The 23,828-nt window shown below is 41.1% G+C and overlaps 2 protein-coding genes across 10 annotated transcripts in view; one reads left to right on the forward strand and one right to left on the reverse strand.

Annotated features, from left to right (window-relative positions):
- The window catches only part of FLT1 (fms related receptor tyrosine kinase 1), a 139,258-nt gene extending 124,469 nt beyond the window's left edge, over window positions 1-14,789 (forward strand). For 7 of the 8 annotated variants that reach the window (XM_081197868.1, XM_081197867.1, XM_081197869.1 and 4 more), the window contains 8 exons: window positions 981-1,103; window positions 2,545-2,656; window positions 5,518-5,617; window positions 8,798-8,903; window positions 9,069-9,211; window positions 9,773-9,848; window positions 12,236-12,327; window positions 13,077-14,789. In XM_081197868.1, the coding sequence (XP_081053994.1) occupies window positions 981-1,103; window positions 2,545-2,656; window positions 5,518-5,617; window positions 8,798-8,903; window positions 9,069-9,211; window positions 9,773-9,848; window positions 12,236-12,327; window positions 13,077-13,278 (954 nt within the window). In that variant the 3' untranslated portion in view covers window positions 13,279-14,789. Of the gene's footprint in view, window positions 1-980; window positions 1,104-2,544; window positions 2,657-5,517; window positions 5,618-8,797; window positions 8,904-9,068; window positions 9,212-9,772; window positions 9,849-12,235; window positions 12,328-13,076 lie in introns of those variants that run through there. The other variant, XR_014009070.1, reaches the window with a different exon arrangement.
- Window positions 14,790-16,099: 1,310 nt separating this feature from the next.
- PAN3 (poly(A) specific ribonuclease subunit PAN3) overlaps window positions 16,100-23,828 on the reverse strand; it is a 57,582-nt gene continuing 49,853 nt past the window's right edge. For both annotated transcript variants that reach the window (XM_081197909.1, XM_081197908.1), the window contains 4 exons: window positions 23,087-23,216; window positions 21,835-21,899; window positions 20,882-21,020; window positions 16,100-19,086 (listed from right to left, as the gene is read on the reverse strand). In XM_081197909.1, coding sequence (XP_081054035.1) covers window positions 18,946-19,086; window positions 20,882-21,020; window positions 21,835-21,899; window positions 23,087-23,216 — 475 coding nt within the window. In that variant the 3' untranslated portion in view covers window positions 16,100-18,945. The remainder of the gene's footprint in view (window positions 19,087-20,881; window positions 21,021-21,834; window positions 21,900-23,086; window positions 23,217-23,828) is intronic.

Raw genomic sequence — 23,828 nt, forward strand, 5'->3', positions numbered from 1 at the left:
TGTTTTCTGTAAAGGAGGGCACACGGCCACTCCTTTGGATTTCCATCGATGTCACTGCTAGAAGTAATGGTGTAATGCTACAGACGACCACCTTTCCACATGGTTAGGGTCACTGCGTGGGACATTTTCCAGTGACTGTTGCATGTCACCAGCAGCATTTTATATGTATGCCGCCTTTCCATAGTAAAAACCGTGCTCAAGGCGGCTTACAACAAAAATATTTGCATAATCACAAACATAATAAAAGTAGTCATAACTAACTAAAACACATCAAAAAGTACACGACCAAACTGAACCATTTTGACATAAATCATAAAAAGTTCTAAAAATAAAGATACAAACAATTCATTTAATTAACAGCAACCCCACCACCACCAACAAAACCCCCTAAACAATACCCCAACCCAGCAGTCATAGTACTTCATCTCTAGAAACATGATTTAATGTTCACAGCATCTTCAAATCTCAGCTCTCCTTTTGAAAATAAATGTGTTTCTAGAAATACAAGTTTCTGGTTTGGGGAAAATTAAAGATTTGGTCCAGATTTCTGTTCAGTTCAGTTTGGCTCTCTGAAAACAGGCCTGGTTAAGGTGGTCTCCACTACAAATTCTCATATGGTAGGAAAAATAGCTGCTTATCTAAATATATACAAAGTCCTAATTGATTTTGGATTTTATTTTGTATTTCCAAATGCATTACCTACAAAGCCTAAAGCAGTCTGACTTATCCCTTGGTAGAACTCAACACATTAAAGGTACACATGTTTAGATTCTGAAGTGTTTCTTTGGAAAGCACCTTTGCATTTCATTATGGTAGTTCTATGTAAACTTTAAGCAACTTCCAGAAGAAAATGTAAACTGAGCTATTAAAAACATGAGCATGTATATTAATGCTTTTTAAAAGGACGTGGAAAAGATTCAGCTTTGTGTTTTGGAATCATATCTGGATCAGCAATGAGATTGTTTAATGTTTTCTTGTAGTGCATCCATCGTGACTTAGCAGCCAGAAATGTCCTTTTGTCTGAAAACAATGTTGTGAAGATCTGTGATTTTGGCCTTGCAAGAGATATTTATAAGAATCCTGATTATGTGAGAAAAGGCGATGTAAGTCAGCATGCTTCTTATGTGCCCCATTGTTTATCATTTTGAGCAGCTCACGGAGAAGTTTTCTAAATGTTTACATTCTCTGCACTCTAAAAGGCCCCTGAAAGTGATTGTACATTTTTTATGTGAAGATGAGCGGTCCAGATGAGTTGTATGCACTGTGACAGTTTGCATCCTCCACAACAATGCTCGGAAATGTCCGCCAGCTCTGTTTTTTGAATAGTTTACATGTTGATATTTGTTTCTTGGCAAACCTTGCTAGGCCCGCCAGTAAAAAGGCTTAAACTTTATTTGCAAAAGAAATAGAAGTTTGCGTTTCTTCACTGGGGGTGCAGCGGGGCTTAATTTGAGCTATGGCTCATCATAATTTACCCCCAGAATCGTTAGGTTTTGCTCAAGAATTTGTTGGCACTGTTAGGACTCAGCCCTGGAATGTGTGAAATAACTTTTCTTCCCAAATAGCATGGGAAACATCCTTATTAGAAAAACTAACCAATAAACTGAAACTGACACGGGGACAAATAGAAGAAGATGACTTCACCCCACTTTGGTTCCCCTTTATCACATACACAGCCCAACAAGACAATGACAAGAATCCCTCGACATCATACGAATCAATTTGGCTAACTTGATTCAAAAATACACACTCATACCCTGCTCACACACAAAAACAATTCTCACTGCAGCCAACCAAAGACAACCAACCACACCCTAAGCCACCCTCCAACCTCTCTTACCACCAAGGAAATACAACAACTGAATAATAAGAGAACCCATACAAGTAACGCTGGCACAACCCCTCACACACACTAAGTAGAATAACAGAGGCATAACCATCCCACTCCACTCCTCTCTTCCCTCCTCTTCTTTTTCCTAATTGTTTAACCAGGCATGGCCAAATTTGGCCCTCCAGCTGTTTTGGGACTACAACTCCCATCATCCTAGCTAACAGGACCAGTGGTCAGAGATGATGGGAACCTTAATGCTGTATGTGAGCAGCATTAAGGAACTTTAGGCACATGCAAAGCACATTTCATTAATACCGGGGAAATCACAGCATACCTATTTATCCAGGGCTGTCTGTATTTAGCTTTTGTAGAAGTGCAGGAAAAAAGAATATAAATGGTACTAGGCACCCAACCGAGCTTCCTGAGACTCTCAGCTTTTGAAAACCAAGTTTCTAGTCTTATATTTGTGATGGCTGGCTTGAAACTGGCTAGATCTCTAAAGGCAAAGTGGAGTACTGTATGTGCAAGACAAACTGCATCTCTGGATTTAATCTCATTTTTCTAGCACAACAACACTCTGGCCCTTCTGTGAGCAGAAGACAACTTCCACGTGCAGCCTAAAACAATAATTCTAGCTCTGTAAAACACTTACCTAGCTATCTACAGCTAATTTCATTTTGCTTGAAAAGTAATGCCCTTTGATTTTGTTACAGGCACGTCTCCCCCTCAAATGGATGGCACCAGAATCTATATTTGATAAAATCTATAGTACCAAAAGTGATGTTTGGTCATATGGAGTACTGTTGTGGGAAATATTTTCTCTAGGTAAGTTGTTCTTTAAAGAAAAAGTGAATTGATTCTATCCTAAGATCTCTGAAAACAAAATCAATTGGATACAGTACCCAATTCATCGTTAACAGTGCAATCCTGTACATGCTACTCAGAAGTAATCTTCAACAAGTTCAGTGTGACTTACTCCTACCTCAGTGTGTTAAGGATTGCAGCTTAAATATTATACATCAGAAATGGGCTTGTTATGATCTGCTTACATTTTAGTAGAAGTTAAACCAATGTGTTTTGAATATACAGTGGTACCTCAGGTTAAGTACTTAATTGGTTCCAGAAGTCCGTTCCTAACCTGAAGCGCACATTCCCATTGAAAGTAATGGAAAAGTGGATTGATCTGTTCCAGACGATGAAAAACACCCCCTAAAACAGCAATTTAACATGAATTTTACTGTCTAACGAGACCATTGATCCATAAAATCAAGGCAATAATCAATGTACTGTACTATAAAATAAATAAGACAGTATTGTAGATGAAAAAACTAACATTAATTTTTTTCTTACATGCACTGATGATAGTCATTGTTTGGATGGGGGGCTTTTATCCATTTCTGCAGTCACCCAATAAACCAGTAGCTGAACTGGGCTCCACACGATCCCCAAAACAATGACAGAAGGCAGAGTCCCCCAGAAGTCCCCCAAACGAAGGAGCAAAGCAGAGACAAAGGCACAGGGCAGACTCACATAAACAAATCCCAAAATCCTTTGCAGAATCCCAAAATCTTCCACTCCCCCCCCCACAGGGTAGGTGGGCTTACCTGGTGAGGTGCCACCCATCTTGCTACAGCTGGGGGTGGGGCAAGGGTTGGTAAAGGGCTTTTCGGCCCACGCTCATCTTTGTTTTCTTAACAGCTTCACTGCTCTTGGTCTTTGTTAGGTAAGTGTTCCTTACCTAACTTTGGGGCTGGGATGCGACCTGCTGGGCATCCTGAGGATGCCGGGGCCTGGCTCTGGGCAGTTGTAAAGGCCTCAGAAGCCGATCACGGAGCCTCCGTAGGCCCCGCGGATGTTGGGGCCTGGCTCTGGGCATTCGCGGAGGCCTCCAAGTGCTCCCGCTGCTGGAGCCCAGTTGCAGAGCCTCCGCAGGCCCCGCGGATGTCTGGGCTTGGCTCCAGGCAGCGGCGAGGCCTCTGAGAACTCGGAACACTCACTTCCAGGTTAAAAACGTTCATAACCCGAGGGCTCAGAACCAGAGGTACCACTGTAGAAAGCAAGAGCTCAAGACCTCAGAATATTTTCTTTACCTGAATGGCAGCAACTAGCAGGCAGTAAAGGGGCCCATCAAAAATTGTCCTACTTTCTCTCCCAGTCCCTACTTTTCTATACTGTGCAATCTAAAATCACCTGCTACATCCTTAACCCCATTTTACAGAACCCAGAAAGGCAAAAACGCAGTGGCTAGGAGGCCTTAGAATGGCAATGATGCAGTAAACCCTTGTTATCCGTGTGGCTTCTGAGAGGCAGCTTGCCTCCTCCCCTGCCACACTGCTCTTTCAGCATGGAAGATTCTAAGGCTGGCTATGATGCAGTACTGGGGTGTTGACTGGAAAAGGGGAGAAAAAAACCACTTTGTTCAATGCGTGGGTGGGCAGGAGGAGGTCCTTGTGCTTTTCAGGATCTAGTGACTTCCCTGTTGTTCACATCAGAACCGTGGTACTGGATTAGTCTGTTAATCAGTATTTATTATGCTACACAAAATATGGCAATTATTTGTAAATAGCAAATAAACTATGAACCATGTGTCTCTACAATGACGGGAACAGAGTAGGACACATGAAAGGAGAGGTTTAAAAATTGTTGTCAGATAATCTATCTATCTGGGTAATATTTCTTTAGATAGACCTTACCCATTCCTGCACTTTTCTCTGCGGGCCATAATAGCAATAAAGTCTGTGAGATCTTTCCCAGTCTGCATCTGTACTGGAATTGTTTTTTCAAAACGTTCTAAGATGTTCTTATTGTTTTATCACTTGTTGTTTGCCACCCAGGGCTCCTTTGGGAGGAAGGGTGAGATACAAATTTAATAATAAACAAACAAGCAACTTTCAGCAGCACAACCACAATCAGCTCTTGGATCTTACAGTGCCAGGCCATTGCCATTCACAGCTGCTTCCTCCTCATACGAATCCATGGGGCTCACAGGCAAACAAACACTGAAATTATCATCTTTGGGTGAGCATGCCATCTAGGATGGAAATGCTGAGCAAGACAATAATAATAATAATAATAATAATCTTTTTTAAAAATGCAGGATACAAAATCTGTCCTGCAAAGGAAGCAGCAATTTCATTCATCAAAGAAGAATGGTAGAAGAGACAGACACAACAGCAGAGGAAATTGGTCCATGCATGCAGTTCCTTAGACAAACAGTCTTTTGGTTGTTTAGTACTTGTTGCTGGGATTGCTCTTGCCTCATAGTTAACTCTTACTACCCTGAGAAAGGATGAACAATTGAAAAGCTAAGCTAAAAGAAAAGAATATAGAAAATAATATGCCCCTACATTACATCAGAACTCATTGCCCATCACCGAAACAGAACAGAAGAGTGGTGGGAAGCAAACTAGATCTCAGGCTTACTTTAGAGCAGGAAGGTGGCTGGCCTGTGGCCTCTTGATGTTGATGGGCTACCAGGTCCCATGCTGACTGGGGCTGATGCGAGTTGAAATTCAAAACTTCTGGAAGGCCGGACAGGTTAGCAACTCAATTTAGAAAACGCTCGGTCTCTAACAGGATGCAAATGTTGTAAAGGTTCACATGTCAGAAGTGTTTGTGGTTTCCTTTGCTATTCTCTCCGTTCCAATTTCAGAGTGTTTTTTTTTTTTTAAATTCTTCTCTTTTAGGTGCATCTCCTTATCCAGGTGTTCAGATAGATGAAGACTTTTTCAACAAGTTAAAAGAAGGCATAAGAATGAAAGCCCCAGATTTTGCAACCCCAGAGATGTACGAGTGCTTTGAACAGTATCATTTTTGGCATGCATTACTTTGGGACAAACCAAAAAGTGTGCACATGTAACAAAATGCCACCAACCTTCATTAGGATAAAAGTGCTTTGGGAATTTAGAACAATATAATAGGATTTGGGGAAGAGGTGCATAAACCTTCCCAGCCTGTTACTTCTATGCTTGATATCACCCTTCCCCCCGTTGCTTTTCGTGCCATAGGGTTTCAAATGTCTTCATACCCTCACAAATACTCATTTGGGGTGGCTAATCTGTGGCCATCCAGATGTTGAATTCCACCTCCGTCATCCCCAGCCAGCATGGCCAATGGTCAGGGATGATGGGAGTTGTAGTCCAACAATATCTAGAGAGCCACTGCTTAACCACCCCTGCTGTAGGCAGATAGTTAACCTAATTTTAAGGGGGAGAAACTGGAACAGAGAAATTATAGGTGGTGAAAAGGTTAAGCACCACATTCTCTACTCTTAAGTCACCCCTTCCTGAATCATTTTTTTTCTGCTTTCCTTAAAAACATAATTTGGCTTTGGCTTTAGTTAGGCCTTCAGCTAGCTTTTTCCTTAAAGGAACTTATCCTTAAGATCTGCTCTCTGGGTTTTGGGATTTAAGGCAGGGGTGCCTAAGCTGTGGTCTTCCGTATGTTTTGGACTTCAGCTCCCCCAAGCTCCAGACAGGATGGAGGGCCACACACACACAATTTAGGATGTATACTAGTTCCTATGCACATCTCACAATCAGAATGATTTTGTGTAATTCCTATGGAGACACATTCACGGAGAACATAATATCAGAAAGGGACATCAAAACGATTTGGGGGGGGGTGATCCTGTAAAGTAGTGGGGCTGGGAAATTGGATTCAGCCAGAGGGCCAGGTCCAGAAGTGGCCAGCCCCACTACTTTGACAGGTGAGGCCACACAGCCTCCCATTCACCTGATTGTGGCTTCAATCTGCAGTTGCATTCCCAATTCTTCCTTTGCAACTGGATTGAATTCAAGCCATGGCTGCAAAGGATGGTTTGTTCCTTTGCATCATCAGCTTGAATTCAAGCAGTGGCTTTAAAGGAAGAATTGGGAGTGCACTCAGAATGCACTGCCCCTTCTTCTTTTGCAGGCAAAATTCTGTGCTTTTTTCATTTCTCTGTTCAGAGCAAAAGAAAAAAGTGACAAATTCGAGAAGTGCCACATTTTGCCTTCCCTTGCAGCAGCTGCCTCTTGAACTTTCCCATGCTTGATGTCATATATGATGTCAGGCTAAGAAAGATGGGTGTGGTGCCCCAAAAACGACTTGCTGGGCTGATCTTGAAGCCCATGGACTAGAGGTTCCCAACTGCTGATGAAACCAGACTCCTGTATGCAGGGTATTCCCAGAAAAATCCAAATGGATGGCAATGCAATATGATGGCACCAAAAGAGGCTCTTCAGCCTGTTAGGATCAGTGGTATTAGGAATCCCAGTGAATAAAGGCTCCAGATTAAATCCAGGTGCATTTGCAGGAGCCCTTGGAAGAACCACAACTCTAATAATCCTCCTTGCCTGCCATACTGTTAGAGGATGGGGGGAAAGACCTACCATGTTTTCCTACTGTTGCTGCTCCCTACTGGTAGGACAGGGGAATACGTGTGTGTGGTAGGAAAAATGGGAGCGACCTTTGGGTATGGGGAATGCAGCAGGGACAGGTGAGGCAAATGACAGAAACATACCTGTGTGAAGTTGGGTGGAGCTGGGGTGTCTTCTCCTGCTGGGGTTTTCATCTATGTAGGAGAAGACATTTGGGGCTTGTAAAACTCACCTCTTCTTTTGCAAGGGATTTTTACAGGCCTCCCAAGTTAGGTTTCTAGTCTGAGCTTGAAGAACTTCCCCAGCATCTCAAATGCGTAGCACATGCATGACTGCTACCTCTTAAAGTATGGGCCCTCCCTCCCTCTTATTTCTTTTTCTGCATTTTTGTACACACACCCCGGGTCAGATGTAACTTCATAAATGTCATAACTGCAACAACAATAGCCCTCATCTCTGAAACCAAAAGTTGCGTGAGGGTTAAAATTCCTGTCTGAAGCCAACTGAACCCTCCTTTGTTACACATACAAATCCCTAAGCCCTGCATCTGAGAATCTACCAGACATTGACCACACACTATTAATCCTATCTTAAGTGGGATGGGGAGGTTGGTAAATAAAAGCAAGGATTCTCAAGAGATACCACATGAGATGTGTGACATCCCGTTTCCCCTTTGATGCTCCACGGTCACTCTGTTCAGCCACCACATTTACTAATAGTCCTATGGTGGCAAAACTACAGAATGAAACTTTCTGGTTTGGCTATTGTGAAGCCTGTGTGCTTTTTGGGGTGGGTGTGTGGATAACAACTGAGAGAGGAATCACTGAAGAGCAGCAGAGGTTATCAGAGATTGGAGGCAGAGATTTGTGATGCAGGCTCCTGAAGGCTCCTGATGTTTGGCTTATGCCAGAGAAGGTCGATGCATCAGCTTGATAGCCTTTCAAACACATGAAAGGCTGATGTGAGCAATGGCGTAACTGGCTCTTGGAGGGCAAGAGATAATGGGCTTACACTGCAGTAGAGAAGCTTTAAGATTTCAATGCAACAGAGATTTTTCTAGCCCTGAGATTAGTCTGGCAAGCGAGCAACCAAGCTATGGAGCCTTGTGAGGAGTTTAAGTATTTGTTCATTGTTCACATGTGGAAAGAGGAAGAATGAAAAAGCAGGCGTTTCATCATAACTGTACTGACTTCTTCCTCACTTTCCTCAGAACCTAAATCCTATGAAAAATAATTAAAACTGCAACAGTTAACTCTGTAGCTTAACTCTGTAGAAATGCCTGAAATACTACAAGAGGTTTGATGTGTTCTCTACTGCACGGCACTGATGGTTATTCAAGGCACACAAATGCTCTGAACTCTGGGGGTATTGGTAGCACTTTCACCATTTCTGTATTTTGTTTGGAGCACATAAAATTAGAGAGAGTTTAAGTTAGAAAGTAGGAGAGAAAAGAGAGAGGGGGAGGTGGACGTGTATAGAAAATGATTTAAAAATGGATCCCATGTTGCAAGTTTGTGTTAAGGGTGGCTCGCAGATCTGAAGTCTGCTGTTCAAGTGTGAGTCATAGAAGTAGTGCTCATGATACACTGTCTTTTGCTTTTGGCAGATATCAGATCATGCTGGATTGCTGGCAAGGGGATCCAAAGGAAAGGCCAAGATTCTCAGAGCTGGTGGAGAGATTGGGAGATCTACTTCAAGCAAACGTAAAGCAGGCAAGCAGCAAAATGCAGTGTACATCATCTTTATGGTGTTTCAGGGAGGTCATGGTTGTTTGACAGTGGAATGAACTCCCTAGGGAGCTTGTGGACTCCAATGCTTGGCATTGTTTTCACACTATTCCTATCTGTTTGATAATTTTTATACTTCTGTTTATGTAGGATGGCAAAGACTATATCCCTCTGAATACTATATTATCAGTGGATCCTGAATTTGACCATTCCTCTCCAACTTCCCCTCATCCTCATGAGAGAGGAAATCATACAGTACCAGCCTTGAACTACACAAGCATTGAAAACACTGGGTATGATGGAATACCAAGATATTTTACCTATATAGCAAAGGAATGACTAGCAGCATGGATTTCGTGCATGCCCGCTAAAGTTTCCCCAGCCATCCAGAACAGATTTAGGGAATGTGAGGGGAAAGACGGGGCAAAGTCCTGTTGCACAACTGGATCTCATTCTGCTCATGCAACTTAGTTAAATCCTGCCCATAAAGTTAGAGTGTCTCACCCTTGTTCAGATGTTCACAGGTAGAAAGAATATAAAACAGAGCAGCTCAATATACATACAGTGGTACCTCGGGTTACATACGCTTCAGGTTACATATGCTTCAGGTTACAGACTCCACTAACCCAGAAATAGTGCTTCAGGTTAAGAACTCAGAATGAGAACAGAAATCGTGTTCCAGCGGCGCAGCAGCAGCAGGAGGCCCCATTAGCTAAAGTGGTGCTTCAGGTTAAGAACAGTTTCAGGTTAAGTACGGACCTCTGGAACGAATTAAGTACTTAACCCGAGGTACCGCTGTATAGGGTATGTTTTGAGATCATCTAACAATCTTTTTCTTCTGCTTGCTTTTCAAGGAGATATGTTAATGCCTTCAGAATGAAAGTCAAGACCTTTGAGGAACTTTCACCCAAAAACAAACTTGGATGTGATGTAAGTCACGATCTACCTACTAAAATGTGTGGTGTGTGCCATTTTAGATTCAGCCTTGTGTTGCTGAGCTAAAGAGGAATACAACAGATCCTTTGTGGTCATCTTCCTCCAGGATGGGCTGATGTTGTGGGAAGAGTGACTCATTTTGCTGTGCAAGTTGGTATTGTCCTGCTGATGTACACGGCGAGAGTAACATGTTTAAAAGTAGCATTTTTTTTTCCAGACTGTTAATTAGCCAAATGATAAATAATGTGCTGGGTGTGATATACCTGTGTGGAGAGAGTGTTTGTATGTTGCAGGGACCTCTAGGAGGGATGCAGTGCACACTCCCCACCATGGCTGGCCTTTTCTCCATTCACCACAGTAGAGTGTGACAGTGGAACTAGTCTAATTACTCATTCATTTCTATCCAATCCTTTCACCTGAACCTCAGGGCAGTTGATGGGCAAGCTCCCCAAATCACAAACTGACTTGGGAAAAAGTTGGGAATATATCACTTTAAAAAAATTTACTTAGCTATTCTTACTTTTTGAAATCACTCACTCACCTACCTCCCCAAACCTCTTTCAATAGGAGCAGCAGATTAGAGGAGGTAGGACTATGGAGCTTGCAGTAGCCCTTGGAAAAACTATAACTCCCAGGAGCTATGGTGGCCTTCTCTACTGCTGTATTAGCAGTGAACAAATTTTTTTATTGTAGCTGGCATACTACCCCATCTGCTCCCATCACAACATGGAATGAGCGCCTCCTGATGTCATTTTTATTGTGTGTACACAGTGATTTGTGCTCCTGGTGGTGTTAAATAAATGAATGTTTATTATTACGGCCAAACAGCCAACATACTAAAACCATAATTTCTGCATAGTTCTTTACAAAAGCGATATACACAATCAGTGCTCTCTGTGCCTGCAAAAGGTTTAGGTTTGGACATACCACTTCATTCCCAACCAGTGCCATTTCCCATAGCTTCCTGCTGAAATCCTATAACTTTTTGTCCCACGTAAGTTCTGGGTTGTTTCCCCACCCTATTGCCCAATTTAGTTGTGCAAGAGTGCCCCCTCCAGATGGCAATAATGCAACAACGTGGCAAAAGCAGCACATAATAACCAATGCAGCGGAGGGGGCAGTGTAGTGTAAATCCACCACTAATGCGCTATTATTGTGTCAATGGCAGGACCCTTCCAAACTGGTGCTTTTTGGCAGGTATATTCTGCAACACCAAAAGGGGACATGTACACACACACACACACACACACACACACACACACACACACAGAGAGAGAGAGAGAGAGAATGTTTGTGGGATGAAAAACTTTATCAGTGACTGGGGAAGATTTGTAGATTGTTTGAAATGTCATTGTACACACATAAAATCATTAGGAGGATTAATTTAAACCAAACAGTTCAAAGAAAATTTGAAGGAGTAATTAATAATTAGAATGACGAAGAAAATGCAGTGTTATGAATTAAAATAAGAAACCACAAAAGGGGTGAGGGGAAACAGAATATTTTTGTGTATTGTAATATTGGAATTCTATGGATGTAAAATATTTTTAAGAAAAACTGAAAATAAAATTCATTTATTTTTTAAAAATAAACGTTTGTGGGATGAAAAGTTACAGCATTTCAGCAAGAAGCTACGAGCCCAACACATTGCAGAATACACCTGCAAAAAACACCACTGATTTGAAGGGGCTCCAAGTCTAATTTATGGAAGGAAGAGCGCTGATGGAGAAGGTGGTTGGTTAGGTAAACTAGGAATTTTAATCTGAGCCAGAGAAGAATTGGGAATATGTAAAACTTGCTTCTGTGAGCCAGGTCTCCTTTTTGTGTCCCTGAAGCTTGTAACTGAGTCTACGCTCAGAGAACTCCAAGAATATCTCTGATATGTAAAGATATGCTAAACCATAACACCAAAAAATGCAGTCCTACTTAGTCTCAGTGGACGAAGAGTGTCAACTAAGTAGTAGTTATCAATTTGATAATTTATCACTTTTTGGGGAACAGAAATACTTTTTTTACCACTGCTCATACACCACTTTTCTTGCAGCTAACATAAGGCTTATTCACATATTATCCCAAATACAAGCTGTCTCTAAACATATACGAGTATTTGTGGGTGTACCCTTGTTGATTTGTACAGCTAAGCTGTTGTGTACAGACTTTATGGTCATTGAATGTTACACGTGAATATTGGTGTACAAACTCTTTGCATACACAGGTACACATTTTGCACCGTTGTTGAACACCCTACATGGTTGCACTTTTACCAAAAAGTCAATTTAGGGCCATGTAGATGATGGGTTATTCAGAGTCAGTGTGTAACTGGAGTAAACTTGAACACACAAGGAACAAAGTTGCATTACCGAAGGTGTGTTCTTTTTCAGGATTACCAGGCCGACAGTGGGATGGTGCTGTCTTCAGAAGAACGGAAGCGTTTTACATGGACAGGCAGCAAACAAAAGCAAACTTTCTTTGGGTATGTGATTTCCATGACTATTCAGGATGCAACGAGACACAAAGTGGGGACATTTGCTAGGAATCTAATTGAATCTGTCACTTAAAGGGGGTGTTAACCCTATTCCTGTGAGCCATTTTCCTGAGAAAGACCACTCTCCATTCATCTGCTGTTTGCCCAATCGGTCTCAGGTATCATATGGCTATATCTTGTTCTATGGGGTGGCTTTTATGGGCAGGTGGAAGATTGCAAAAGGGGGAAGATTTACACCTCCTCCCACAGCACTGGTCAATTTGGTCCCTGCCTTGTGTTTGAGTTAGCAATATACAAAAACGACCACATTATAGAGCTGGGGGAAGGGTATGGCTTTTGTTCTTAGTGCCCCTTCCCTTTCATGACTCAGCGTGGTATAATCAGGATACTAAAATGGCAACATGACAATGGAGGGATGCAAGAGCGTCATTTTTGTTCCTGCCCTCTGCCATGTTGTGTTAGCCGCCTTCCTCTGCCTAGCTCCTGTCTAGGGAATAAGGGCTTGCCCATGAAAAGGCTGTATTAACAGGAATTATTCTAAGCAGTGAATGGACAATAAGGAATTTGGTCAGACTTGCTTAAAAGGAAAAAAAGAAAAGACTGCGTCTTGTTTGGGGCATGAGAAATCCTAAATGCAGTTCCCAAACAAGTTCATGCTCTATAGCATTGGTGAGGATAGTGGAAACATATTAATGATACATAATTTTAATCTAACACACGTCTGCTTTTGCTTGTAGCCTCCTCTCTGGCAGCCGAAGCAAGGAGTCTGTCCTTTGTGACACCGCCAAGCCAAAGGTTTACAGTTCCAGCTGCGGCCACATCAGCGATGTGACTCTGCCATTTACCCGCGGCAGCACAGGCTGGGAAGGGAAACAGATGCAGGGCTTCTCTCCTCCCAGCTATAACTCGGTGGTTCGCTATTCCACTCCTCCAGTGTAGAAAGGACGGACTTTGAACTACTCAAAGCAGCTGCTCCTCCACTGAGCTGCATCTCTTCACTATCACCATTAAAATATTGAACGCTCCTTCCTGCTACTCAATGACCCAACTGCACCCCTGTAGAGTACAGGCTATTTCTGGGCTGTAGCACTAGCTTCCACCCAACAACAAGAACCCAGTAACTATTCAAATGTGAGGGGGACAGCAGGAAGAGAACCATGTGCACTGTATTTCTCTCACTTCCTAAATACAGATCCCTACACTGGTCTCAGGCAATGCTATGGGATGATGATGAAACAGACCAGGCTAGAAGCTGCTTCTGGTCTACTTACTTATATGCTTAAGGGAGATTGCACTTTTATTTTACCCACAGAGTTTTGTAGATACATACCCATTTTGCTGTCGTGCTGCTGTGGAATTGTTTCAGCTTTTGAAGGAGTGTGTTCAGTAGAAACAGTTCAAGCAGATGTAATGGGGACACAACAAATGCATCAGGGGCAAGGGTAGCTCTGCAATATCTTATTAAACATTTCAAAACCATACAGAGGGTGTTGGGGCCTCAGCTCCCTGCATAGCTCTTTACCTTGTAGCTTGCTGAAGCAACATGTACACTGCACAAAGTAAATATGCACAATAAACACAGGTAGAATTCAGGTTTTCTTGAGGCAATACTGGGGACTCACTGGCGCAGCATCTTAGTATTTTCCATGAGAGAACACACAGTTCTCTATGTATCTATTATACTATAGCCTGCTTTTATACTCCCAGCTGCAAGTGACAGCAGAGGCACATAGCATCAGGCCAACCTGCTGTAGCTAATCAGCAATAAAACCCGCATCCAGCTGCAGCTTTGCACTGTCTGAAATACCTGTTGAATCTTGTGCTGCTGCTATTGCAACTATTGAATTTATTTAGTGCTAAGAGTGTGCTGCTAGGTTCAGTTTGCCAAGGGGCAGGTAGTTATGGTAGTGAACCATTGCCTTGGCTGACCAGTAAGCTACCACCATGGCTGGTCTATAAAAGCAGCTGATGTCGGTCCTGCTGTTCCAAGTTGGTTATGCCTAAACTTGATTCATTGGTTTCAATGACAATTTGTCACAATTAACCTGAGCTAGATCAAGGCCAATAGAGTGAAGAGTGTTTGGGTGCTGGAGAATTTTAGAACACTCAGTTTCTAAAGCCGTAAGTCTGTAACCTTTGTGCTCTTTCATCAGATGGAACATCAGCCAACTATTTAGCCATGACTCTATTATTAAAGCCAATGGATCTATAAAGAGCTGAGGAGTGAAACTCCTGGGTTTATTTTCATGTAGGGCATTAGTAGTTGTAAAAACAAATATTTTTTATATTCAAATCTAATGCTTTTAATGAACCTTTTTTTAAAAAAAACTGGAATTTAAAAAGCATTCTTTAACTGGATGTAAATATCTCCTACTTGTGCCTTAACTTTTACCGTCTATTTTTACATATGCTTCCTAAAGTTTCACAATAAAATTTATTTCCAAGCTCCATTTGAGAGATTATTGGTTTGCTTGTGTTCATAATAATTCCATAATGTTGCAGAAGTGTTTCACTGAATTGGTCGGTTTTGGCTTGAAGCAGCAATTTCAAGTAGCCAAAGTATTTGTCAAGGCCTGTCAGAAGATTGACCTTATTTCAAGGGGATGAATTCAAGCTAAGTGACTGGTAGTGTGATAAAGAGATGTTTCTTCATTCTGTGGATCATTGGGTCCTTCTAAAGGTGAGTTTTTTCTCCATGGTCGATATGCAGTTGCATGCACAGAATTCTGTACTTGCCCAAGGCATCGTTTGAATTCAAAGCTATCAGCAGGAAAGATGTGCTTGCTATCGTGTGTAGCTGTAGAAAGGAGTTGGAAGACAAGCCTTATCCTCTGGCACATGGGCCAATATGATGTGCAAGCATGCTTTTGCAACCCACATGCTCACAAAATACTACACAAGGTGGAGCCCTTGGAGCTTCTCCTGTTAAGCATACTCCAGCTTGAGAAAGAAAACCCAGGGACAATGAACAGCAAGGCCATGCATGCACTTTTAGAAGGTGTAAAGATGAAAACTGGTCTTGCAGACTTTTTGCAGGTTCAAAAAAATATCTGGCAGGATCCTAAAGTTTTTCTGCCCTCTGACTGCCAGAGATAAGTGTACGAAGCAAAACTTGCAGCAACTTTCATTTTAGCCTACTTGCAGAATGAACTTTCTAAGCAAAATTCATTTCAAGCAACAGGTGGTCCAGATTAATTCATGCAAAGAAAAAGACATACTGGCAATTTTATGAAATTGTATAAAGTTCTATGACTTTTTACACTTTATATAAAACATATCACAGGGAGGTTTGAGGGTACAAAGGCCTTGACCATGCCTTAACATATATTTTTTCAGTTAACAGTTCAAATCAATAAAAAATGGAAAACTACATAAAACCCGTGAGCAATTTTCCAATAAGTAAATTGCCAAATGTATCTTAATCTGTTATGGGAGCTCAAACAAAAGTGGAAGTTATTTAAAAAGCATTTTTCAGAGGGTTCGGACTACTTCAGCATCTGGAGTCAGTTTGATAACGAACAGGCCAGTTCTACCATATGCCTATCAGCAAGAAATGCACATCACTGTTCTCTCCAGACTGTATACTATATCTGAACAACAGATAAACAATGCTTGCAAGCCAAACACTGTTCCACAAACCCTGCAGTAGAGTGGGGTGGAGTAAAATATGAAGAAAACAACTCCATAAAATAGTTTAAGTCAACTACACAAGAAGTGGCACACAATACCCACACCTTTGCATGCTCAAAAGAAGGCTGTGTTATTTCTGGTATTCTTTATTAAAAATACTGCTGTACACATGAAAAGAATGAAAAACAAGATTAAAAGGTAACACAGAGTGGGATCATGACATCAGAATGTAACACTGGTGCTTTTTAGGGGAAGCTGTTCACGTCTAAAACTTTACTGGAACAAGGGAAAATTAGAAGGAAAAGAAAGACATTATGTACCCCGAATAAAGTATTTACAGTGTAGCAAAAACAAAAACCCAAACAAGCAACCTAAGAACAGGTAAGAAAATTTAAATGGACTAACATCACATGATTTCAAAAGGTTGTCCTTTCTGTGCTTTCAGCTGTAAAGATAGGAAGGTCAGAATCATTTCCCCGCATGAAAAAAGTATGCCTTGTTTAAGAAAAACATTGGTGCGCTGTTTTAGGGATTACATACATAACTCTTCCAATGAATGGAACATGCTAGTTTCTGGACAGCCTTCTAAATGGAATTATATTGGAGTAGAAGGGCTCTCCCCAAAAAAACACCAAAGCAGAAAATTCCAAAACACAGACCAAATAAAAACAAACAATACTCCACATTGTTCTATGCATTACCCAACAGCAGAAATTTCTTGGATGGCGTTTACTTATGGAAACTTATTGGCTCTCTGCTCTCTTTTTCAAAATTATTATTTTTTAAACCTTAAACCAAGTCCTGAGATTACTGGGGCTAAAGCAATGTACACTTACAGAATGAGACAAATAAGCAAAATGCAACGTGCTGTTTCAGAGGTGGGCTTGTTGGTACAGCAAGGATGAGACTGAAGGCCTTGCATTACAAACCGCCCCCCCCCTTGCTTTTGCTTTTCCCAAAATATTGGTCCACAAAATAATCTGTCAAAGGTTCCCAGTTCCCGCAACTGAAGAGATGATCCCTTTCATTTTCAAAGAAAACAACAGTGGGGAAAAGAAAAGAAAAAGCCTCAGCCCGCATATAAATTAAGCATTCAATATTTCTCCTAGAATACAAGTACTACTTTTTGTACAAAAGAATTACAATATGATTTTTCAAAAACATATAAAAAGACAGCTGCTCTTCCTCATATACATGAGCGAATGATAAAAGACTGGTTGCCAGGTTCGTATCTCAAAGTCCCTGTTCCTTTGGACATTAAAAAAAAGAACAACAGTGTGGCAACTGTTCTCTTCTCAATATTAAACATTATGCTCCGTTTAATTTTTTTTCCAGATAAAACAACTGATTTTATTTATGCTACCAAACCGCAGGCTCTGCAATTTCTCATTTAGAGGCGCAACAGGTGTCCCTAGTCTTCCACAGCCTTCCTTCTGAAGAGCACTGCTTTCCTTGAGGCAAATCTAAAGGAGTGTCATCATTAAAGCTTATAAAACTGGACAGAATTATTAAAAATTCACCTGAAATTACAAATATTGAGAATTAATAAAATGGGTGCCAGTAACATCAGTTGCAAGTGCTTTGAGTCTGTCCTGACACCTTTGGGAGAGAGTTTCCACATTGTCTTCATGGTGAGCACCCAGTGCTATTAAAACATTCAGTGCTGGGAAAAGGACGCAGATATACAGTCTTCACTACTGCTTTAAGAAAGGGGGGAAATTATACGTATTTGGCAGTCTTCAGTATCAAAGTGTAGGTGTTCCACTACAAATTCCCTTGAATACCCAAGCTTGCGGACAAATGCAGGTCCAATATCAGAAAGTTAATTGTGGGGAAAGAAATCCCAGGCTTGAAGACTGAATATTCATGTGTTGAGTATTATCAAAAGTAATATTACTTTGGGCTAAGCAGTGACTGCAAAGGCACAGCAGACCACCATTCTTCCAGAATCAGGCTATAAAACTTCAAAAGCTCTTGATGCCAGACAACTGCTGTGTGTAGTTAATCTTCCAAACAGTGTCTTTGTATCTGTATCCAGTGTAAAGTACCATAATAAAGCTGTGGTTCAAAGAACAAAACTTTATACAAAAAAAGGATACCATAAGTAAATTAAATGAATAAACTCCTGAATCCTCAGGTCTGTAACACAATTCCTTTTAAAAATTCTATTAAAAATTGCATAAATGTGAATGCATCTGACTAGCAGTAAAATATACAAACAGGTATTTTATTTAAAAGGCGCTGGTTGTGTTTTGAGCAACTGGGATATGCTCTCAAAGTTACAGATCTCAAAATGGTGCTGCTTTGCTTAGACAAAGCTTCAGCCAAATAAAAGGGGATTTTACATGTGAGATTTCTATAATACCCAACTTGATTTTTTTCTTCCTTTTTAAAAAAATATGCATCTTCTGGTTTTGATTGGTGAACCTAACAGTGGGTGGCATAAGACACGGTTTTACAGAGGTTACAAGCTACACTGTAAATTTACAGAACACAATTTCTATGAAATTATTCACCTGGTCCTTTATAGTATTCTGGGGTGCAAATAATATCAAAACAAATAAATTCCGCAGTATATTCAGTGGCAAAAAATAAAATAAAAATCCCAGAAATGTCCTTGCAAAGAGATTCCCTTAGTAAGTATCCAATGTGGCAAAACATCAGAGATCAGAAAAGTCTTTAAAAAATTAAAATTAGTGCATATACGAGTGGAAAAAATAAAAGCAGGAACATCATACTCCTGATGCGTTCCTTATTTTAAAATAAATTCTTCACAGATAAAGCCTCCAATGGCAGCCAGAGCTCAAGGGTAAGCAAAAACATTCTTCCCTTCAAGTAACAGTGTACCTGACTGAAGTGCAACATCTCCTGCTCTTTTGTTTCCCAAAATGTGAAATGAGATGACGACAATCAGCTGTAGTGCAATTTGCTATTAGTTATGTTCTTCAGCAACGTCCTGCATGCTTTCAGCAAGTACTACAACTGGCCGTTCGCGGCTGCAATCAGTTCTTGAAAAGTATTTTCAAAGCAGCGTTTTAGGTCACTATACGTCACCACAAGTACACTCTTCTCATCTCTGGAAATGAGGCTTATTTTTTCTGGCACACCAGCATCTAGCTGAAATCAAAGGGCAGAAAACTTCAGTTAGTAGGACTTGATACCATATTCACAAAGCTAATGGTTTTGGCTGGGATCTTGGGTGTGCTCATGTGGTGGAAGCATCCTGATCAACGTCTCCTTGCAGCCTCGGGTGCCCGCTAAAAATCTGCTCCAGGAGGCTGGGAACCCCTCTGAGGCAGCACGAGAAGGAAATGTGGGGGGGTGGGAGGGGTGGGCAGCTCAATAAAAATATCGGCCCAGGATGTGACAGCTGCGAAAAGGGTAAATTAGGGCTTGCTAGGGAAGGGATTGAAAATAAAGCTGCCCATGTCATAATGTCATTATCCAGATCTATGGCATACCTGCAATTTCAATGACGCGTAATAATGGTCACCATACCTCAGAAAGTATACTGTGGACCTGGGAAAGGTGAAGAAGGGCAACCAAAACCATCAAGGGGCTGGAGCAACTCCCCTATGAGGTAAGGTTGCACTATTTGGAGCTTTTTATTGGTGGGGGGGGGAGTAAGTAAGGAGGGGTTATGATAGAGCTGTATAGAATTCTGTGTGTGAGGGGGGAATGGATGGAGATGTTTTTCTCCCCGTCATAATACTAGATCCCAGGGCCATCCAATGAAAGATTCAGGACAAAAGAAAGTACTTTGTCACACAGTGCACAGTTAAAACTATAGGATTCGCTGAAAGGGCCCTCAAAATCGTTCAGCATGTAGTAGCTTTCCATATGCAGGATTACACGACAAGTGGGAATAGTCAAACAGGCAATCATTCATAAACCACACAGCACAACACAACAAATAGCTTTAGGGCAAGAGGACTGGGAAAAGATAGGGATTGGTCTAGTCTAAGTGCATTAGGCATTTTGTTCCTTAAAGTCTAAATTGAACGAAGAGATCCCTATCAGCTTCTAAATTTAATGGTAAGAGGTCAACCGTTTTGAACTAGACACAACAATAGAATTTTCACTGAATATGTACAAGAGAGGCCAGGGTTCAGATGTAAAGCTAAACCACAATTTAGCACAGGCACCCCAAAACTTGGCCAAACTCCAGATGTTTGGGGACTACAACTCCCATCATCCCTAGCTAACAGGACCAGTAGTCAGGGATGATGGGAGTTGTAGTCCCAAAACATCTGGAAGGCCGAGTTTGGGGGTGCCTGGTTTAGCAGCACAACGGGGGAAAGCCTGGTTTACCTTTGAGCTGATGCTCCCCTTCCTCCTTTCTCCTCCTCCAGTGAAGCCACCAAACTGGAAGAATTTGCTTTTTAAGCTGAGCAGTTTGTCACATCTGACAAAAACAAACTGGTAGGTTTAAACTACGGTTTTTATGGAAACAATTAATGGTCAGAAACTATGGTTTGATCCTGGCATATTTCAATAAACCACAGTTTAAACTACAAACAATTTGTCCTTGACAGATGTAGAGCCAGTTAGTTTTAAAACACAGATGAAGAGGGGAGCAGGCAAGTCCAAGACTCCCTGCAATGCATCACTGTACCACAAAGCTAGGGTTTAGGGTCCTATCTGAGCCAGGCCAGCGTGTCTCACATGCAAACATTGCTTCTGATGCAGCCAATGAAGCACTCATCTGCACCACTGACACCTAGGGCATTTTAACAGCGCCACCATGCACACCGTGTGAACTCACCTGCACACACAGCTGAAGACCAATTTGAGAACCATATCTGCTTTAAGACAACTTGCTTGCAGCCCAATTAAAAATAACAGGAGGAGGAAAGACAGACTAGTTACATAGTTTATCTGCAATAAATGTAAAATACAGTCACTCATTTACCTTGTTAAGACAAGAGATAATGTGACTGAGGTCTATCCAAGGAGTGCCCGTTTCTGTCACCTGATGAAAAAGATGATCCCTAAACAGCTTCAGGAGGTATCTGTCTCCAGTTTCTGACCATGTTGGGTCCTTCTGAAATCTATTGTAAAACAGAGCGTTTTGTGTTTCTTAGTACAAGTTCATAAACATCTCAGACTAAGTGTTTTCTGAAGAAGTTTCTGCTTTGTAGCAAGTTATTCCCCACCACAATTTAAGGAGGAGGAATGTGTGATACACCCTTCAGTCCAGAGTTTAAAATTAAAAACAAACTTTTCATGGGGCTAAAAGCATCTTAAGCAACTATGCTGCACATCTCTTTCCTGATATCATAATTTAGCTGATTTTGAAAACCAGGTTAATAAGGTTTTTAAGTAGGGGGGGATCCCTACCAGTTCCTAATGCTCTGGATGAAACAATCTATTGCTTAAGGTTACATTTGGCATCATTAGTCATTGAGGTCAGACTTACAGTGTCCAGGAGAATGCAATCTCTACAATTATCAATTACTGTTCCCAGTCTCCAGAGTTGGCACTGTAGCAACTGTATGCACTTGGAGAGTATTTGCTGCTGTTGGGAGAAAAAACTGAAATACCTTCCCAAGAATGCACCAATAGTTTGGAGTTTTAAAATCGTTTGAAATCTTGCAACTTATGAAACATCACCTTGCACTAATAATTCTCTATCTTCAGACAAGCCTCAAACCAGGATCTATTATCCAACTGAAAAGTGAGTGGTAAACACATATTCACATACAAAGAAGTTCTGGACAGTGTGCTACCAAATTGACCAAAGTAACCTAGCCCATCTTTCAGAGGCTTCTATACTTTGCAAGTCCATCATCATGCGTGAACATTCAAGACTCTTTGTGGTGCCTCTTTATAACACACTGATGCAGAAAATGCTGAATTCCTTACTCTGGCCTCTCATTGATTGTTCCCAATTTTGCAAGAAGCCGAAATAATCTTCCATTCTGAACTTCCTAAATGACAAGAGAAAAATAAAAGCTTGACAACCACTATTTATATTTTGCTCTTCTATTAAAAGTATAAATTATAATCAAATAACCATATAGTTAGATCGGGGGGAGGGGAGGAATAAAACTTACATTTCACTGAAAGCAATGGGACTTAAATAATGTCTGTCGTGTTGATTTTAATGAGAACTTAGTTCAACTAGTTTTTACACTCCATACAAAATGGAGAGAGACCTCCTTAACTATTTTTAATCTTAAAAAAGACTATTCAGGAAATCACACCTTGCTTGATAATCACAGGAGAACAGAAGAGGACTAGTATACTTTCATATACTTCCACATCTTTATGATCTAAGTAGTAGGTTTGCCTTCATTTTTCAGAAGGCTGTATCACAGCACTGGGCAGCGATTTCCATCATGCCTCCAAGATCCATTTTGAGCTCCAATCAGTGCTGTTATTTGAAGACCGCTGCAGGGCAAGGTGCCCTTTAGCAGGCAGTGTTAGAAACTGAGATATGAAAGCTAGGAGCTAAATGGCACCTTAAACCTAGGTTATGGGCACAGCAACGGAATGTCTAGGCACACTTTTTCATAACAACAATACGAAGTTGAAAATGAATGAACTGCAGCTAAAATATTATGTTCACTTTTCACATGGTCTAGTCCTTCCCCTGCCCACCCCCCTAATATTCTTAAGAGGGTCTCTTCTCTAGTCTTCAGCGAGTAGCTGGAAGGCACAGTACTGTATCCAAAGCTCAGAAACTGCTCATGCTAATGAAATTCTCCATCTCAAAATCTGTCTAGAAAAATGGGAGTTTAAAACACTGCCAGCCAGTTAGCATCTTAGCTGAGATACCTCGCATCTCACCATTGCCTTTCTAAAATGGGCAGAAGTTAATAGCTTTACCATTCCACTAAATAGGATTATTAGCCAATGAGGTATGTGAATATGTATGGATCAAAGTGAAATTTGTGGAGACTCTGAGGCTGGAAAACCACTGATCTGTAACACAGTATCTTCCCAAATGCCTTATCATTTAAACAGCAATGGGGGGGGGGGGGAGATGGGTACATCACCCTATGGCAAGATGGGCAGGTCTCGATCGTACTACATTTACAGACTTTGGGAACCTGTTGGCAATATCACCTTCCCTAAGAAAATAGAGATGAATGTGCACTATCTTTGCATTTACCTTTGCAAGGTCTTCTTCTATTACATCATTTCTCATTTGGGCAGCATCCAACTGAGTATAGAATCTTGCACCAATCATAGGCATGATATCATTTACACTTCGAAGCCTGTTTTGGTCAGTCAGCAAATACCTAACAAGGCAGTTTTTAAAAGTTACTTTAAAAACAGGGCTAAAGAAATAAGTTTCTTTTAAAAGAGGTTCCATCTGTGGAAGCTAATTTTATTAATCTATAAAAGTGAAAATATGGCACAAAGCTTTACTTCATATACAGAACATTTAACACCACTGCAGCCTTGTGAGAGACAGTAGCACCATTAGGAGGTGACATTCGAGGCTATATTTATGTGACTGGCTGATGATGTACTGCAAAGTTGTTTTCCATTTTTCCATTTATCCTGCTCTTCTTCCAAGAACTTCAGGCAGCACACCTGGTTCCCATGTTTTATCCTCACAACAATATTGTAAGGCAGATTAGGCTGTGACTGCCTCATGGCCGAATGGGAATTTGAACTCCAATATAATGCAACTTTTACTATACTAGTATAATGCATAAGGAGCTAACAACAAATATATTAGAATCTGAAAAATGCTTAAGTTCGAGGTTAAGGACAAGAGGGTTTTTTTAAGTTCATGCTAATTTCAGCACAAGTCAACAGTAACTCAAGAGATTCAGCTACACAACATTCCTAATTAGGAGGGTAAATTAATTTTGTTCCTACACCTTCGCCACTCACCGCCATCC

The sequence above is a fragment of the Podarcis bocagei genome (genome assembly GCF_964188305.1).
Source record: "Podarcis bocagei genome assembly, chromosome: 6".
In the NCBI taxonomy this organism is placed as follows: Eukaryota; Metazoa; Chordata; class Lepidosauria; order Squamata; family Lacertidae; genus Podarcis; species Podarcis bocagei.